Genomic DNA, 18,790 nt, shown 5'->3' on the forward strand with positions numbered 1-18,790 from the left:
TATCGCTCTGCATGTTATTATATCTGCTTGTTATTATATCACTCTGCGTATTATTATTACTCTGCGTGTTATTACATCTGTCTGCGTGTTATTATATCGCTCTGCATGTTATTATATTTCTCTGCGTGTTATTATATCTCTCTGCTTGTTATTATATCGCTCTGCATGTTATTATATCTCTGCGTGTTATTACATCTCTCTGTGTGTTATTATATCTCTGTGTGTTATTATATCTCTCTGCATGTTATTATATCTCTCTGCATGTTATTATATCTCTCTGCGTGTTATTATATCTCTCTGTGTGTTATTATATCTCTGCGTGTTATTACATCTCTCTGCGTGTTATTATATCTCTGCATGTTATTATATCTCTCTGCGTGTTATTATATCTCTCTGCGTGTTATTATTTCTCTCTGTGTGTGATTATTATTACTCTGCATGTTATTACATCTCTCTGCGTGTTGTTATATCTCTGCATGTTTTTATATCTCTGTGTGTTATTACATCTCTCTGCGTGTTATTATATCTCTGCATGTTATTATATCTCTCTGTGTGTTATTACATCTCTCTGCGTGTTATTATATCTCTGCGTGTTATTACATCTCTCTGCGTGTTATTATATCTCTCTGTGTGTTATTACATCTCTCTGCGTGTTATTATATCTCTGCGTGTTATTACATCTCTCTGCGTGTTATTATCTCTCTCTGCGTGTTATTATATCTCTGCGTGTTATTATATCTCTGCAGGTTATTATATCTCTCTGCGTGTTATTATATCTCTCTGTGTGTTATTACATCTCTCTGCGTGTTATTATATCTCTGCGTGTTATTATATCTCTCTGTGTGTTATTACATCTCTCTGCGTGTTATTATATCTCTCTGCGTGTTATTATATCTCTCTGCGTGTTATTATATCTCTCTGTGTGTTATTATATCTCTCTGAGCGTTATTATATATCTCTGCGTGTTATTATATCTCTCTGCGTGTTGTTATATCTCTGCGTGTTATTACATCTCTCTGCGTGTTATTACATCTCTCTGCGTGTTATTACATCTCTCTGCGTGTTATTATCTCTCTGTGTGTGTTATTATATATCTCTGCGTGTTATTATATCTCTCTGTGTGTTATTACATCTCTCTGCGTGTTATTATATCTCTCTGCGTGTTATTATATCTCTCTGCGTGTTATTATATCTCTGCGTGTTATTATATCTCTCTGCGTGTTATTATATCTCTCTGCGTGTTATTATATCTCTCTGCGTGTTATTATATCTCTCTGCGTGTTATTATATCTCTCTGCGTGTTATTATATCTCTGTGTGTTATTATATCTCTGCATGTTATTATATCTCTCTGCATGTTATTATATCTCTCTGCGTGTTATTATATCTCTCTGCGTGTTATTATATCTCTCTGCGTGTTATTATATCTCTCTGCATGTTATTATATCTCTCTGCGTGTTATTATATCTCTCTGCGTGTTATTATTTCTCTCTGCGTGTTATTATTTTTCTCTGTGTGTTATTATTTCTCTCTGTGTGTTATTATTATTACTCTGCGTGTTATTATCTCTCTGCGTGTTATTATATCTCTCTGCGTGTTATTATTTCTCTCTGTGTGTTATTATTTCTCTCTGCGTGTTATTATTTCTCTCTGTGTGTTATTATTATTACTCTGCATGTTATTATATCTCTCTGCGTGTTGCTATATCGCTCTGCGTGTTATTACATCTCTGCGTGTTATTACATATCTGCGTGTTGCTATATCGCACCGCAATGCAGAGAAGATGTTAGCGGAGATTTGAGGGCGAGGTTCTCCCCTAATACCCCCACATATGTTACAGCGCAGGCATACCCCCAGGTACTCCCCTAATACTCCCACCTACAGCACAGGCATACCCCCAGGTACTCCCCTAATACTCCCACCAACTTACAGCACAGGCATACCCCCAGGTACTCCCCTAATACCCCCACCTATTTTACAGTGCAGGCATACCCCCAGGTACTCCCCTAATACCCCCACCTATTTTACAGTGCAGGCATACCCCCAGGTACTCCCCTAATACCCCCACCTATTTTACAGTGCAGGCATACCCCCAGACACTCCCCTAATACCCCCACCTATTTTACAGTGCAGGCATACCCCCGGACACTCCCCTAATACCCCCACCTATCTTACAGCCTAAGCATACCCCCAGACACTCCCTTAATACCCCCACCTATCTTACAGCGCAGGCATACCCCCAGGTACTCCCTAATACTCCCACCTATCTTACATACGGTATATATATTTTGCACCCACAATACCTGGAAGATCACTGGGGAGGTTTCATCCAGCAGTGGATCGACAGGGGTTAAAGATGATTTATTTATTTATATTTATCTCCATCAAAAAAAAGACAATATAATCTTGAATTTTCCAGCAGTGGACACAGAGTGATACTTTAATGAATTATCTCATTCATATAATATATACAATATTAAATAGTGATGTGTATAAAGTATATATATAAAACGAATGTTGCATGAGAAGTATATAGAAACATTTTAATTAGAAAAGATGATAAAAATTTAAAAAAATTAAAAAGTCAGTGCTCAACAATAGCTGCCCGTCTCAATCCGCTTCTGGATATAGATATACAGAATTATATATATATATATATATATATATATATATACACACACACACACATAGCAGTATATATTATAAAACTATGGTCCATCCATGGAGTTTGTCCCCCTCTTGTGTGTAAAAGCTTTATTGGTCTTACCCCTAACCATTGCCTGTGTTTTATTACTTATATAGAGTTCGCCCTCGTCTGCCAGACTGGCACGTGGTGCCCTGCAAGGGATAATCTAGTTGCTGACCCCAGAACACACAGTAGTACATTCATAACCCATATAAGGATACTAAAAATATGAATCCGATGTTTCCATTTAATAAACTAAGTCACGCAGCTACCTGTGCTGCTCTGATGTCGGGTCGCAGCATTGCGGGGATAGAACAAAATGGCTGCAAGCCATTAACGCTTGGACAGCAGCGTCCTTATTCCACACAGGGCCCGCAGAGGAGAGCGGACATAAAAATTTCGCGCCCCCCTCCCCATCACGGAAAGGGTTAAAACATTTCCGAGTGGAGGGCAAACCTCTTGTTGGAAGCTCACTTAATCAAGGATTCGTTATCAAATGTAAGCAGGGCGGCACGCAAGGGTTATCGCGGCGTATAGCGCGTCACGGAGCAGATGCAGTATGAACTGCGCATGTCTCAGCTCTATGTATATACAGGCGGTCCTCGGTTATCCAACGGAATCCGTTCTGGAAGTAGCGTTGGATAGTGACACCGCTGTAAAGTGAGTCCCATGTTAATCAGTGGCGGTGAGCGTTGGATAACGCATTCAGGCGTTGGATAACGGCCCATACGGTTGCATTGTAAAGCGGGGGATATGCCATTCATTGTGAAGTGAAACGTTTGATAGCGAGGACTACCTGTATGTGTAATGTCTCCTGTGTGTGTTGTAGGGTCCCCAAGGAGAACCTGGTCCCGCAGGCCAGCAAGGAATTCCCGGAGCCCAAGTAAGTATTGCACACGTCTGTTGGGGTGTGGCGTACACGCCAGGTGTTGGTTGTGGCGAGACGCGCGACGTTGTCTGAACGTGGGAAAGGAAACCTCCAGGCACTCCATCGATTTTACTGTAAGACCAATGTTTCTTCATCCAAGGCCCTTCATCAGGGGTACTTTGAAGTTGGGTCTGTTGATCGAGCTCAACTGCTTAGCAAATATTCAGCACAAACAGGTTTTGTTCAGGGGATCTGGAGATTTGTAAACAGGGACGACCAACTCCAGTCCTCAAGGGCCACCAACAGTTGAGGTTTTCAGGATATCCTTTCTTCAGCATAGGTTGCTCAATCAGTGGCTCAGTCGTTGATTGAGCCACCTGTGCTGAAGCAGTGATATCCTGAAAATCCGACCAGTTGCTGTTTCTTTAGGACTGGAGTTGGCCACCTCTGGTTTAACGGCGTAACACGAGAGATTTTCACGGGGGAAACGGGACTGCACAGAGCTTTCTAAACCCGTCCATCTCTTCGACCACTAATTAGCACGAACGGCAATTTCGTGAGGTTGTGCCAACCATGGCCAATCCGCAACATTGTACTCTAATCGTCTTTTATCGAGGCGGAAAATAGACACCAAAAATATGGCAAATGGGGAACTGAAATGTCTATAAACATTGTCAACGGGCAAAATCTGAAAATAGCACACTAACCGTACACTGATTCAGTTATCGGCGACTACTTCGCCAGTACCCAGTAACACAGGGGAAATGTTGTTTTGATTTCTTATTTCTTGCATTTTGGGGAGGGGGGTACAGGGAGGGGGGTGGGGAGGGTGGTACAGGGAGGGGGGGGTAGGGAGGGGGATACAGGGAGGGGGGGTGGGGACGGGGGGTACAGGGAGGTGGAGAGGGGTGTACAGGGAGGGGGGGTGGGATGGGGGTGTACAGGGAGGGGGGTTGGGATGGGGGGGTACAGGGTGGGGAGGGTGGTGAACTCTTGAAATTCTCCTACAGAGGATAAAAATGTGCCAGTTTTACAATCGCCCTCCAAAGTGTTGAGAAATACCCCGCGTTGTTCCTCACTGCGAAACACGTTCAATTTTGTTTCAAACCAGGATTTGATTTAGTTTTTATTTTCTCTTTCAACCGATCGCTTCATTTTTTCGCTATTTTTAAAAATGTTTCATTATTCACGCTCAGGGAAAGCGATGCTCCCATAATCCCGATGTGGAGATGTTTCATGAGGGGGAGATCCTCAGAAGTCTGTTAAATCCTGGCGACTAACGGGAAGTTATCAAACCTGTAATGTGCGCTGGCTTCTCTGGGTTTAACGGGTATCCACAAAGCTAATTATATGCAAATCAAAGGCTCGTTAGTGATCTCATTAGCGTAGGCGTAACGCCATGCGAGGTTAGCACTGCCGTGCGTCAGCGTCACATAACATGGCGTTACGCCTCTCACCCAAAGGCGCCGTTACTCCCACCCAAACTCTGAATAAGCGTTTCATTAAAGTAAAGAGAAGACAGGAGGAAGAGAACCCTGTAAGTAACAATATGATGGTTATATTATAGCTACCTGTGGTCTTACACTTACCCGGACCCTGTAACCGCGCCGTCTCAGCGCCTGGGTGTGAGTAACGCACCTTTATCTCTGACCTCACTAACGTAGCGGTAACTCCCTGCGGTAACTGTACCGGCGCTCTGGGGATCGGCGCTGTCACAGGGAACATATCATTAGCGCCGACGCCCGTTATAGTAACGCACGGGCTCGTTACGGCGGAAATCAGCACTTAGTGCATCGTTACTGAGCTTCGAAGATCCTCGTTAGCACTTAACGAGATGTTAACATACAGTAACATTAAGTATTTTATTGACGCCTGAGGATCGGCCCCGTGGTAGCAGGGTTGCCACTGAAGGCCAACCCGGAGAAAATGTTTAAAACAAAATGGCTTACTTGGTGTCTCCCGCCATCCTGCTGCAACCCCCCCTCCAACTGTAGTGAACATGACTGCGTGGGCGTCACATGATACTGCGTCGCCATGACAACGGGACGCTACATGATGTCATTTGATGCCACGCAGCCATGTTCACTGCAGTTGGAGGGGGAATTGCAGGAGAATGCCGGAGACGCCGCCGTACCCCGCCGCCACCCGGCGATTGGCAGGCTAAACCCGTAGCCCGGAGGTAAGTGCCCGAAACCCAGAGTCTCCGGGTCAAACCGGGAGAGGTGGCAGCCCTGCATGGGGGGTTAGCAGCTCCTCTGGTCTGAGACCTTGGTGGGTAGCATAAAGGAGGATTGTAACAGCCCGAAGCCTGCTAGCTGCGGTGTGTGGGTTAAGGAATGCAGGAGCACGTCGCCGCCGTGTTATGAAGCCCGCGTCTGTTCTCCGCTCACAGTGATCACTGAGCTCCTGAGACATAATGTTTCCTTTCTCTACAGGGTCTTCCTGGTCCACAAGGTCCCATCGGCCCCCCTGGTGAGAAGGTAAGGACACTACTGCGTGGTGGTTATTCCCCGTGACCCGTCCCTCCTCTGGGCCTCCTGCGGGGAATTAAACCAGTATAGAGGGGGACCGAGTTGGGCTGACAATTTGGGCAATTAGAGTTGTACGATTATTTTATCCTTCTGTATTGGCGTGTTAACACGCAAAGAAGCGTGTGACGTTAATAAAGGGTTGTGCTGATAGGGTACAGGGGATATGTGACCACTTTATACTGCTTTCAGTGTTACACACACATCTGTGTACTTCCTGCTGCTGTTACATGTATGTACTGCCGGTCTGCATGTCCTGTCTCTGTGTGTTTCACCTTTTATGTATTCTGCCTATAGGGGCCACACGGAAAGTCGGGTCTGCCCGGTTTGGCCGGATCTGATGGACCTCCGGTGAGTAGAACCTTTTCCGAAAGCCACGAACACGCCTGTGTGAGGGATAACATGGAGTAATAAATGTACAAGGTATCACTGTATGTACAATGTAAGGCAGGGTCTGCTCGACTCATCCTGCAGACCTACAGACACAAACACACACACACACAAACACACAGTATGCACGTACACAGATAAACAATAACATAAATACGCACAAACAGATACAATATGCACGCACACAGATATGTATGCACACACACACACACACAGATATGTATGCACATAGATAAACACACAGATACAATATGCACACACACAGATATGCACACACAGATTTGTACGCACACAAACAGATATGTATGCATACAGATACACACAAACATATATGCATGCACATAGATACACACAGATATGTACGCACACAGATACACATGCACATAGATACACACATACAGAGATACAGTTTGCACGCACACAGATATGCACACACACAGATTTGTGCGCACACAAACAGATATGTATGCATACAGATACACACAAACATATATGCATGCACATAGATACACACAGATATGTACGCACACAGATACACATGCACATAGATACACACATACAGAGATACAATATGCACGCACACAGATATGCACACACACAGATTTGTACGCACACAAACAGATATGTATGCATACAGATACACACAAACATATATGCATGCACATAGATACACACAGATATGTACGCACACAGATACACATGCACATAGATACACACATACAGAGATACAGTTTGCACGCACACAGATATGCACATACACAGATTTGTACTAACACACAGATATGTATGCATACAGATACACACACACACACACAGATACAGTATGCACGCACATAGATATACACACACACAGATATGTACGCACACAGATATACACACACACACAGATATGCACACTTACTTATACACACGCAACACAGATACACACACAGATATGTACGCGCACACACACACACACACACACAGATATGCACACACACAGATAAACACACAGACCCCAAACACCCACACAGACAGATATGCACACACACAGAGATCACACACTTACACACGGACATATACACACACAAGTACACACAGATTCTCCAACTTACGTGCCCAATAATTGTGAGTGTGACCTTAAATATGGATGCCATCATCACTTTCTTACACCGACATAAAAAGCCTGGAGCTCGGCGCAAGTCTGGAATCGGCACAGAATTCTCATTCACCCAGCGCCCTGCAAGGAGCCCCTAACCAGAGCAGCCTGTGTGCACTCAGCGGGACGTGTCCCTGCGCTGCTGGGAGCTCGGGAGCAGCCTGTGTGCACTCAGCGGGACGTGTCCCTGCGCTGCTGGGAGCTCGGATTCTGTGCTTGGAAAGTGACTAAATATGGGATCCAAAAAACCACAACTTCCTCATGAAATAATACTCCCCCCCTTTATTCTTTTTAGGGGCACCCCGGGAAAGAGGGTCAGTCCGGAGAGAAGGGAGCTGTGGTAAGTTTCTTTCTGATGTATGTATGTATATATATATACAGTACAGGCAGTCCTCGGTTATCCGACACAATGCGTTACTCAAAATGGCGTTGGATAGCGAAACGTCTTAAAGCGAAACACACTTTCCCATAGGAACACTGTTTAAATGAAAGGTTCCGTTCCTGAAGGCATTTTTAACACTAAAATACACCAAATATTTTATGCAGGCAATAAGATATGCAGCACACACATAAATTATATAGTGTATATACTGTATTATATATATATAATATAAACATAAAATATAATATATATTATATAGTATAGGCATACCCCGCATTAACATACGCAATGGGACCGGAGCATGTATGTAAAGCGAAAATGTACTTAAAGTGAAGCACTACCTTTTCCCACTTACCGATGCATGTACTGTACTGCAATCATCATATACGTGCACAACTGATGTAAATAACGCATTTGTAACAGGCTCTATAGTCTCCCCGCTTGCGCACAGCTTCGGTACAGGTAGGGAGCTGGTATTGATGTCCAGGACGTGATGACAGGCGCATGCGCGAGCTGCCGTTTGCCTATTGGGCGATATGTACTTACTCGCGAGTGTACTTAAAGTGAGTGTACTTAAAGCGGGGTATGCCTGTATAATAGTATATTATATAATATATATTATATACACATAAACAACTTTGTAAGAGCGTTGGATAAGCCGTTTTGACGTTGTAAAAATGAACATAGGTATGCATTTCATATCGTTGGATAAGCTATTCGTTGTAAAGCAACGCGTTGTAAAACGAGGTCTGCCTGTATATATATATATGTTTGTGTATGTATGTACTGTATATATGTGTGAGTGTAATATATATCTATATATAAAATTGAATTTTGTGAGGTTGGTGCTAGATGTGGTGAATCTGATTGGTCCTCAGCCTCTGGCCAATCAGATTGGTGGCTCTATGACGTCACCCAAGTGCCACTCTCTTCTCCTCACCCGCAGCTCACTTCCCCCTCGGCCTCACCCAACTGACATACGCACACACACACTCTCTCTCTCCTCTTCACCCAGCTCACCTCCCCGCCGGCTCCCCCCCCATCACCCCCCCAGCTCACCTCCCCACAGGGAATCCACCAGACTCACCGAGTCTCGGCCAGCAGCAGCATGCGGGTAGTGTCGCTGCCGACACAGCTCCGCGCGGGGGAGGGGGGGAACCGCCGCCGCCTCCAGCTGCCTCTCCCCCACCACACCGTTTCTCAACAGCGCCTCACCTCCCCACCCGCCGCCGACACAGCTCCTCACGGGGGAGGGGGAACCACCGCCGCCGCCGACACCCGCCTCTGCCCCACCACCTCCCACCCTCTCTCAGCAGAGTCTCACCTCCTCCCCACCCGCTGCCGACACAGATGCGGGGGGGGAGGGGGAAGGACAACACCACTGCAGCCGCCTCTGAGCCCACCACCACCCCCCCCTCTCAGCAGCGCCTCACCTGTCCACTCGCCGCCGACACTAGCACACAACCGCCAGTCAGCAGGGGGGGAGGGAGTCAGGAGAGGGGGGGGGGAGAGAGAGGGGGCGCGGAGAGAGGGGGGGGAAGAGGGAGTTAGGAGAGAGGGGGGGAGAGGGAGTCAGGAAAAGGGGGGTGGGGAGGGAGTCAGGAGAGAAGGGGGGGAAGCCCACACATAAATACATACTGACTGACACACACTGACTGACTGACACACACACTCACTGACTGACACACACACTCACTGACTGACACACACACTCACTGACTGACACACACACTCACTGACTGACACACACACTCACTGACTGACACACACACTCACTGACTGACACACACACTCACTGACTGACACACACACTCACTGACTGACACACACACTCACTGACTGACACACACACTCACTGACTGACACACACACTCACTGACTGACACACACACTCACTGACTGACACACACACTCACTGACTGACACACACACTCACTGACTGACACACACACTCACTGACTCACTGACTGACTGACTGACACACACTCACTGACTGACACACACTCACTGACTGATTGACACACACTTCCCCCCTAAGTCAGCTCAGCTGCCAAACACATGGGGGGCACGGAGCTGTGAACAGGGGGGGGGGAGCTGTGAACGGGGGGGGGGGGGGGAAACAAAGCATTGAATGGGGGGGGGGAATCGGAGCTGTGAACAGTGGGGGGAGGGGGGCGCAGCTCTGAACAGCTGTGAAGAGGGGGGGAAGGGAGTTGAGAAGGGAGGATGGGGGAGCCAGAACATTACATCACGGGCAACGCCGGGTATATCATCTAGTATATATATATAGCAATAACAAAAATGTTCAGGGCACTCAAAGGGAAAAAGTAAAAGGAAAAAACTTATCTGATCAGTCGTGGTGCTCACAGTGCGGCCAGGATCACCGTCCAGCAACAAAAAATAGATAAATACCCAATATCAAAGAATCTGGAGCACTCACAAATTCAACAAATACAATGTAATGAAGTAACACAGGCATCAGGGGGTAACCACAGAAAAAAGAAGCAGCGTTTCGGACCGTACGGTTCTTTTTCAAGCTTGAGAAAGGACCGTAAGGTCCGAAACGTGGCTTCTTTTTTCTGTGATTACCCCGATGCCTGTGTTACTTCATTACATTGTATTTTTTTAATTTGTGAGTGCTCCAGATTCTTGGATATATATATATACACACACATATATATACTGTATATAGATTGGGTATACATAATAAAATGGAAATAGCCATGTTAGTCCAGTTGGTAGACCAGTATTGCTGACCTGAGGAAGAGAGGAGAACTCTCGAAAGCTTGTCCTATGACATACATTGTTAGTCCAATAAAAAAGGTATCACCTAATACTGAAGAACTTATATATGTGTGTGTATATATGTATATAGACGATACCATTCTGTGGCTAACGAAATGCTTATTTGTGCGAGCTTTTGAGATACACTGATCTCTTCTTCCGGCGATGTTACAATGAATACAGCAAGCAAGGTTTAACTTAAAAACAGTGTCTCTTGGAATGTTATCTGTGACTGAAGCTTATCCCTCCCCCCTGCGCTTTATGCAATTGAAGCTTTAAGGTGTTAAAAGGTCCCTGAATGTTAGTGATGGATGAGTATGTGTGTGTGTATAAATATACATTTATAAAGCGCCTGCAGTGTATACAGCGCTAAAGGTGTGGGAGTGTGTACCCATGGTGTGGGTAGGTCTGGAAGATGGGTGTAATGTGTGCAGATCTAAAAGTAACGGCTCGTTTTACAGGCGGTCGTTCCGACTCCTTTTATCTCGGTGTTACCGAGACTGGCGCCCGTGAAATGACTCGGACTGCTGACGCAACTGTCTATTTGTTTTTTAGGGTCCCAATGGCCCCCAGGGTCCCATAGGATACCCCGGACCTCGTGGTGTGAAGGTATGTCCTACAAAATAACATTTATACCCCCGAGAAGCTGGAATCCGCCCGGAGCAAGGCTCTCCCTTGCCCCCTGTACACCGCATAACAGCACGAAACTCGCGGTGACTGGTTTAATACCGGCTTCGGAATACTGAGCGCAACATGACCAAATAATAATATCTTCCGGTGACTCCTGGTTCTGGCATTTTCTCACCGCACCCCCTCTTCCCACCGCCATGGGGCAGAGGAGCACAATTATTCGACACGCTGATTTAAAAAAAAATGGTGTTTTAATATAGGCCGCCTTTTAATGACCTTTATTGAAAACTAATTACCGAAGTTCCCGATCGAGTCGTTTTCTATAATCGATCGGCAAAGATCCTGCTTCCTGGGGTTCACTAAATGGCCACCTTTAAGTTTTAATCAATCCTTCAGCTACAGTAGTGTAATTCAGCAGCTACAATGTATTCTTATATTACTAAGGTAACATTATATATTGTTACAGTTTGCAGCTCAAACTGCTGGGAACGTTGGCAACAAATGATCACAAACAGGAAAGTGTTGCAAAGATCTTGCACTGCTGGGGAGGTGGGATAAAGCCTGATATAGAGATCAAAGGATGCTCAGTATATTAAAACTAATTAAACACGGCATTAAGTGTTGAATTTTAAAAAAAGACACTGGTATCTTAATATTACAGAACGGATTTATTTAAAAAACAAAAACCTAATATCTATATATATATGGGTTGCAGACCTGTCTAAGACATGCAAATGAACATACAGGAATATTTACAGTTGCTTTATGCTTTACTGTGGAGGGTTTTTGTCACTTTTTTTACCCACCATAACCTTAATAATTGTGGTGATTACCTAGTCTAGTCTCAAACCTGCTTAGCCAGCACAACCAACCTCACACTGATGATACCCATCAAGGTTGAAACATGTCTGTGAGTGGGTTTAATGGCTTTGCATCTCATCCCAGTCTCTGTTTAAAAGCTGTGTTTAAAACAGCATGCATTGGTTTGAGGATTTGCTTGTGTAATACGAGCTTGAGACAAAAGGTGGCACTGAGTGCTCATTTGCATGTCATTTCCCAGAATCCCTTGCTGCAGTGGAAGCGCTGTATGCTGGGCGATAATGGGGAAAGACAGGGTTGCAGACCTGTCTAAGACATGCAAACGAACATACAGTAATATTTACAGTTGGTTTATATATACGTATATATATATATATATATATATATATTTCACATATTTTCCTGCTTTAAGGATTATAAAGAATACAACCCCCGCCCCCTCCGCAGTGTGTACTAATTGTGTAATAATTATTTGAGACTTTTTCACCCAGCAGAATATCTGTCCTTTTCCTGCTGATTATATCGCTGGACGGATGATCTCGAGCTGAGTTATTACAATTTGTCTTCTCCCCTCGTTTTGTACAGGGAGCTGACGGTGTCCGAGGTTTAAAGGGAGGCAAAGGAGAAAAGGTGAGTTACTCTGTGTATATAGACTAATGTTCCACAAACAGGTGTGTTTGTGTGCATATATATACAGTATGTATGTATATATATATATATATATATATATATATATATATATATATACTGTATATACTTGCTGTATATCTATAGAGAGAGAGCTACAGTAAGTGTTTGTAGGGACCTTGTACAGCTCTTTATAAAACAGAAATTAGAATTCAGGGAATTAAAATCCAGTAGCCATAAATACTAGGGTCTGAGCCCTGGGTAACACTACATACACATTGCTAGCCCTGGGTAACACTACATACACATTGCTAGCCCTGGGTAACACTACATACACATTGCTAGCCCTGGGTAACGCTACATACACATTGCTAGCCCTGGGTAACACTACATACACATTGCTAGCCCTGGGTAACACTACATACACATTGCTAGCCCTGGGTAACACTGCATACACATTGCTAGCCCTGGGTAACACTGCATACACATTGCTAGCCCTGGGTAACATTACATACACATTGCTAGCCCTGGGTAACACTGCATACACATTGCTAGCCCTGGGTAACATTACATACACATTGCTAGCCCTGGGTAACACCACATACACATTGCTAGCCCTGGGTAACATTACATACACATTGCTAGCCCTGGGTAACACCACATACACATTGCTAGCCCTGGGTAACACTACATACACATTGCTAGCCCTGGGTAACACTACATACACATTGCTAGCCCTGGGTAACACAGCATACACATTGCTAGCCCTGGGTAACACTACATACACATTGCTAGCCCTGGGTAACACTACATACACATTGCTAGCCCTGGGTAACGCTACATACACATTGCTAGCCCTGGGTAACACCACATACACATTGCTAGCCCTGGGTAACATACATACACATTGCTAGCCCTGGGTAACACCACATACACATTGCTAGCCCTGGGTAACATTACATACACATTGCTAGCCCTGGGTAACACCACATACACATTGCTAGCCCTGGGTAACACCACATACACATTGCTAGCCCTGGGTAACACCACATACACATTGCTAGCCCTGGGTAACACCACATACACATTGCTAGCCCTGGGTAACACCACATACACATTGCTAGCCCTGGGTAACACCACATACACATTGCTAGCCCTGGGTAACACCACATACACATTGCTAGCCCTGGGTAACACCACATACACATTGCTAGCCCTGGGTAACACTACATACACATTGCTAGCCCTGGGTAACACTGCATACACATTGCTAGCCCTGGGTAACACCACATACACATTGCTAGCCCTGGGTAACATTACATACACATTGCTAGCCCTGGGTAACACTACATACACATTGCTAGCCCTGGGTAACACTACATACACATTGCTAGCCCTGGGTAACACCACATACACATTGCTAGCCCTGGGTAACACCACATACACATTGCTAGCCCTGGGTAACACCACATACACATTGCTAGCCCTGGGTAACACTACATACACATTGCTAGCCCTGGGTAACACTGCATACACATTGCTAGCCCTGGGTAACACCACATACACATTGCTAGCCCTGGGTAACATTACATACACATTGCTAGCCCTGGGTAACACCGCATACACATTGCTAGCCCTGGGTAACACTGCATACACATTGCTAGCCCTGGGTAACATTACATACACATTGCTAGCCCTGGGTAACACCACATACACATTGCTAGCCCTGGGTAACGCTACATACACATTGCTAGCCCTGGGTAACGCTACATACACATTGCTAGCCCTGGGTAACACTACATACACATTGCTAGCCCTGGGTAACACTACATACACATTGCTAGCCCTGGGTAACATTACATACACATTGCTAGCCCTGGGTAACACCACATACACATTGCTAGCCCTGGGTAACACCACATACACATTGCTAGCCCTGGGTAACATTACATACACATTGCTAGCCCTGGGTAACACCACATACACATTGCTAGCCCTGGGTAACACCACATACACATTGCTAGCCCTGGGTAACACCACATACACATTGCTAGCCCTGGGTAACACTGCATACACATTGCTAGCCCTGGGTAACACTACATACACATTGCTAGCCCTGGGTAACATTACATACACATTGCTAGCCCTGGGTAACACCACATACACATTGCTAGCCCTGGGTAACACCACATACACATTGCTAGCCCTGGGTAACACTGCATACACATTGCTAGCCCTGGGTAACATTACATACACATTGCTAGCCCTGGGTAACACTGCATACACATTGCTAGCCCTGGGTAACACCACATACACATTGCTAGCCCTGGGTAATACTACATACACATTGCTAGCCCTGGGTAACACTGCATACACATTGCTAGCCCTGGGTAACACTACATACACATTGCTAGCCCTGGGTAACACCACATACACATTGCTAGCCCTGGGTAACACTACATACACATTGCTAGCCCTGGGTAACACTACATACACATTGCTAGCCCTGGGTAACACCACATACACATTGCTAGCCCTGGGTAACACCACATACTGTACACATTGCGTTGGGAAGGAATGGGCCCTATAGAAAGGGAACACGCGCTGCATTTCTGTAGGTGCTATGTAACTGTTCTTGACGGTCCGGGTCGGACAGCCCCGCTGAGTCTCTTATCGGCCACGTTTCTGCGGATCCAGCAGAGATATGAGATCCCCTCGCAGTCTGTGACTCCGGATGTGCCACGGATATTATTGGGCTGTTCACACCCCCCTCGCAGTCAGTAACTCCGGATGTGCCACGGATATTGCTAAGCTGCTCACCCCCCCCCCCTCGCAGTCAGTAACTCCGGATGTGCCACGGATATTGCTAAGCTGCTCACACCCCCCTCGCAGTCAGTAACTCCGGATGTGCCACGGATATTGCTAAGCTGCTCACACCCCCCTCGCAGTCAGTAACTCCGGATGTGCCACGGATATTGTCGAGCTGTTCGTTCACACTCCCTTCACAGTCTGTAAAACCGGATGTGCCACGGATATTGTTGGGCTGTTCACACTCCCCTCACAGTCAGTAACTCTGGATATGCCACGGTTATTATTGAGCAGTTCACACTTCCCTTGCAGTGTGTAACTCTGGGGCGTGCCACAGATATGATTGAGCTGTTCACACTACCCTCACAGTGTGTAACTGCAGGACGGGCCACGGATATTATTGAGCTGTTCACACTTCATTTCACAGTTTGTAACTCCAAATGTGCCACGGATATTGTTGGGCTGTTCACACTTCCCTCGCAGTGTGTAACTCGGAACGTGCCACGGATATTGTTGAGCTGTTCACACTTCTCTCGCAGTCCATAACTCTGGATGTGCCACGGATATTGTTGTGCTGTTGACACTCGCCTCGCAGTCTGTATCTCTGGATGTGCCACGGATATTGCTGAGCTGTTTACACTCCCCTCGCAGTCTGTGTCTCTGGACCAGCCACGGATATTTTTGAGCTGTTCACACTCCCCTCACACGCAGTAACACCGGATATGCCACGGATATTGTTGCGCTGTTCACTCTCCCCTCACACGCAGTAACACCGGATGTGCCACGGATATTGTTGCGCTGTTCACACTCCCCTCACACGCAGTAACACCGGATGTGCCACGGATATTGTTGCGCTGTTCACACTCCCCTCACACGCAGTAACACCAGACGTGCCACGGATATTGTTGCGCTGTTCACACTCCCCTCACACGCAGTAACACCAGACGTGCCACGGATATTGTTGCGCTGTTCACACTCCCCTCACACGCAGTAACACCAGACGTGCCACGGATATTGTTGCGCTGTTCACACTCCCCTCACACGCAGTAACACCAGACGTGCCACGGAGCAGAATTAATAACTCTTAATCCGTAGATATGATTGTTCTTGCTGGTATGCCACACGCCACTATATTGATCGTTCGACACAAGCAAACAGACACTAATCCCTTTATTAGGGCAGTCTCTCTCGCCCTCCACGGGGAAAGTTCAGAGCAGAGCCGTTAACCGTATAACCCCAATTATCAGCCCCCCAAATCCCCCCGAGACAGCCGGGAGAAATGTATGTATGTGCTGCGCATTGCAGGCACTTCTCCCTAATCGCACACCTCACTGCCAAGTCATTCAGCAGATTGCACTGATCTAAAATCCATTGTGCGAGGACATATTAAATATGGCACGTTTCACTCATTCTACGTCGAATGCTGAGCCCTTATCTAAAAGAAAGCAGCAGTAATGTATCTCATAGGCTTAAAACCAGCATTCTGATTGGTCAACATACTGGCCATTAATACACGGAATGTTAACCAGTCCCAGTTGCTGGTCTGACGCTTGTAATGTTAGCAGTTGATATTGGTAGTCAGGACTTGGTATTTCAATGTATAGACGCAAATCTGATCATATTAAGAAGTGGAATTCATTTGACTTTTGTTTTGCTTTTCAGGGAGAAGATGGGTTCCCAGGATTTAAGGGTGACATGGGCCTCAAGGGAGACCGGGTGAGTATCGGGCTCCACGTCATACACTGTAAGCACACGCAGAACACGCATTTCCATATATCTTCTCTAGACATTGCTAGCTTCTCATCAACATCATGCACTGTGCATGTCGGAGCCATGATGTCACCTCGTGGGCTAATGACATCATACCCAGACAGGAGACACCCCGAGCTTATGAAACCGTTTTCCACGACTGCAGAGAATCGAACACATTAATTACAATCTGGAAGTCCCAGTAAAGGCCTAATTTGAAGCAACGTAGCTGCTTAGAGATGCATTACCCCCCCCCAGCCCCTCCCCCCCCCCCCCCCCCCCCCGAGTGAGAGTCTCCAAATGCCTCACGACGTCACCGTCTTCTCGGGAGAGATGTATCGCCGGCTTCCTGCGTATGACTGTGTGCTCTGGTTTCAGGGGGAATTTGGTCCTCTAGGCTCGAGGGGAGAAGATGGCCCGGAAGGTCCTAAGGGAAGGTCCGGTCCAAACGGTGACTCCGGCGGTCCTGGTCTCGCTGGTGAAAAGGTCAGTAGCCCCAGTGAGGTTTAAAGTCCTGATCCAAATAGACTCCAGTGGGACAACACCCAGTGGTACCACTAACCTTTTTTATACGTAGGTAAATGTATGTGTGTGTGTGTGTGTGAAAGCTTCCAGAACCCTAAGCAAATCAAACTTAATTTACAGCTAAGCAAAAAATAATGTAAGCTGACAATAAAGAAATGGGATATTCAAAGCTTGTCTCCCCCTACCCCAGTCCTTGTCCAGACCCGTTACTAATAATTTTAAATCAATACACGGAGAATCTTCTGGATCCCTTAAAAAAGATCCCAGAACCCTCCCGAAACATAGCCCTGTGTGGTGTGTGTGTGGAACAGTGTCCCAGCGGAGGGGGTGGGAGACGATACAGGGACAGGAAGTCAGGAATGCTGGGGATAACGTGGGAATATTTCTGGATTTAAAATTTGGAGGTTATGTAGGTAAAGTGGTAGAATCTGAGGTTATATCTGTTGTATGTCTCCTCGTTTACTGATGGTGTATATCATTTATTTATCTCCTCGCTGTGTTTCCATCTCAGGGTAAACTTGGCGTTCCCGGATTACCAGGATACCCAGGACGGCAGGGTACCAAGGTAAAACAATTCACGCTTCCGACTGATTTATCCCAGGGGCTCTTGTGTGGAAAAGACCAGGGGTTCTCAACTTCGGTCCTCAAGACCCCCCCAACTGGTCAGGTTTGAAGGTTATCCCAGCTTCAGCACAGGTGGCTCAATCAGTGGCTCGGTCAAAGACTGAGCCACAGATTGAGCCACCTGTGCTGAAGCTGGGATATCCTTCAAACCTGACCAGTTGGGGGGTCTTGACGACCGGAGTTGAGAACCCTTGGAATAGACCCATGAGGATTATGCTGCCGTGATCATGTTC

The 18,790-nt window shown here is 46.1% G+C and overlaps 1 protein-coding gene across 1 annotated transcript in view; it reads left to right on the forward strand.

Annotated features, from left to right (window-relative positions):
- LOC142475367 (uncharacterized) overlaps window positions 1-18,790 on the forward strand; it is a gene marked incomplete at its 3' end in the record, with an annotated part of 98,489 nt that overhangs the window by 28,748 nt on the left and 50,951 nt on the right. Inside the window, exons 19-27 of the mRNA XM_075581280.1 lie at window positions 3,515-3,568; window positions 5,989-6,033; window positions 6,379-6,432; window positions 7,905-7,949; window positions 11,331-11,384; window positions 12,810-12,854; window positions 17,322-17,375; window positions 17,787-17,894; window positions 18,445-18,498. Coding sequence (XP_075437395.1) covers window positions 3,515-3,568; window positions 5,989-6,033; window positions 6,379-6,432; window positions 7,905-7,949; window positions 11,331-11,384; window positions 12,810-12,854; window positions 17,322-17,375; window positions 17,787-17,894; window positions 18,445-18,498 — 513 coding nt within the window. The remainder of the gene's footprint in view (window positions 1-3,514; window positions 3,569-5,988; window positions 6,034-6,378; window positions 6,433-7,904; window positions 7,950-11,330; window positions 11,385-12,809; window positions 12,855-17,321; window positions 17,376-17,786; window positions 17,895-18,444; window positions 18,499-18,790) is intronic.

Source organism: Ascaphus truei, unplaced genomic scaffold (assembly GCF_040206685.1).
Source record: "Ascaphus truei isolate aAscTru1 unplaced genomic scaffold, aAscTru1.hap1 HAP1_SCAFFOLD_1193, whole genome shotgun sequence".
In the NCBI taxonomy this organism is placed as follows: Eukaryota; Metazoa; Chordata; class Amphibia; order Anura; family Ascaphidae; genus Ascaphus; species Ascaphus truei.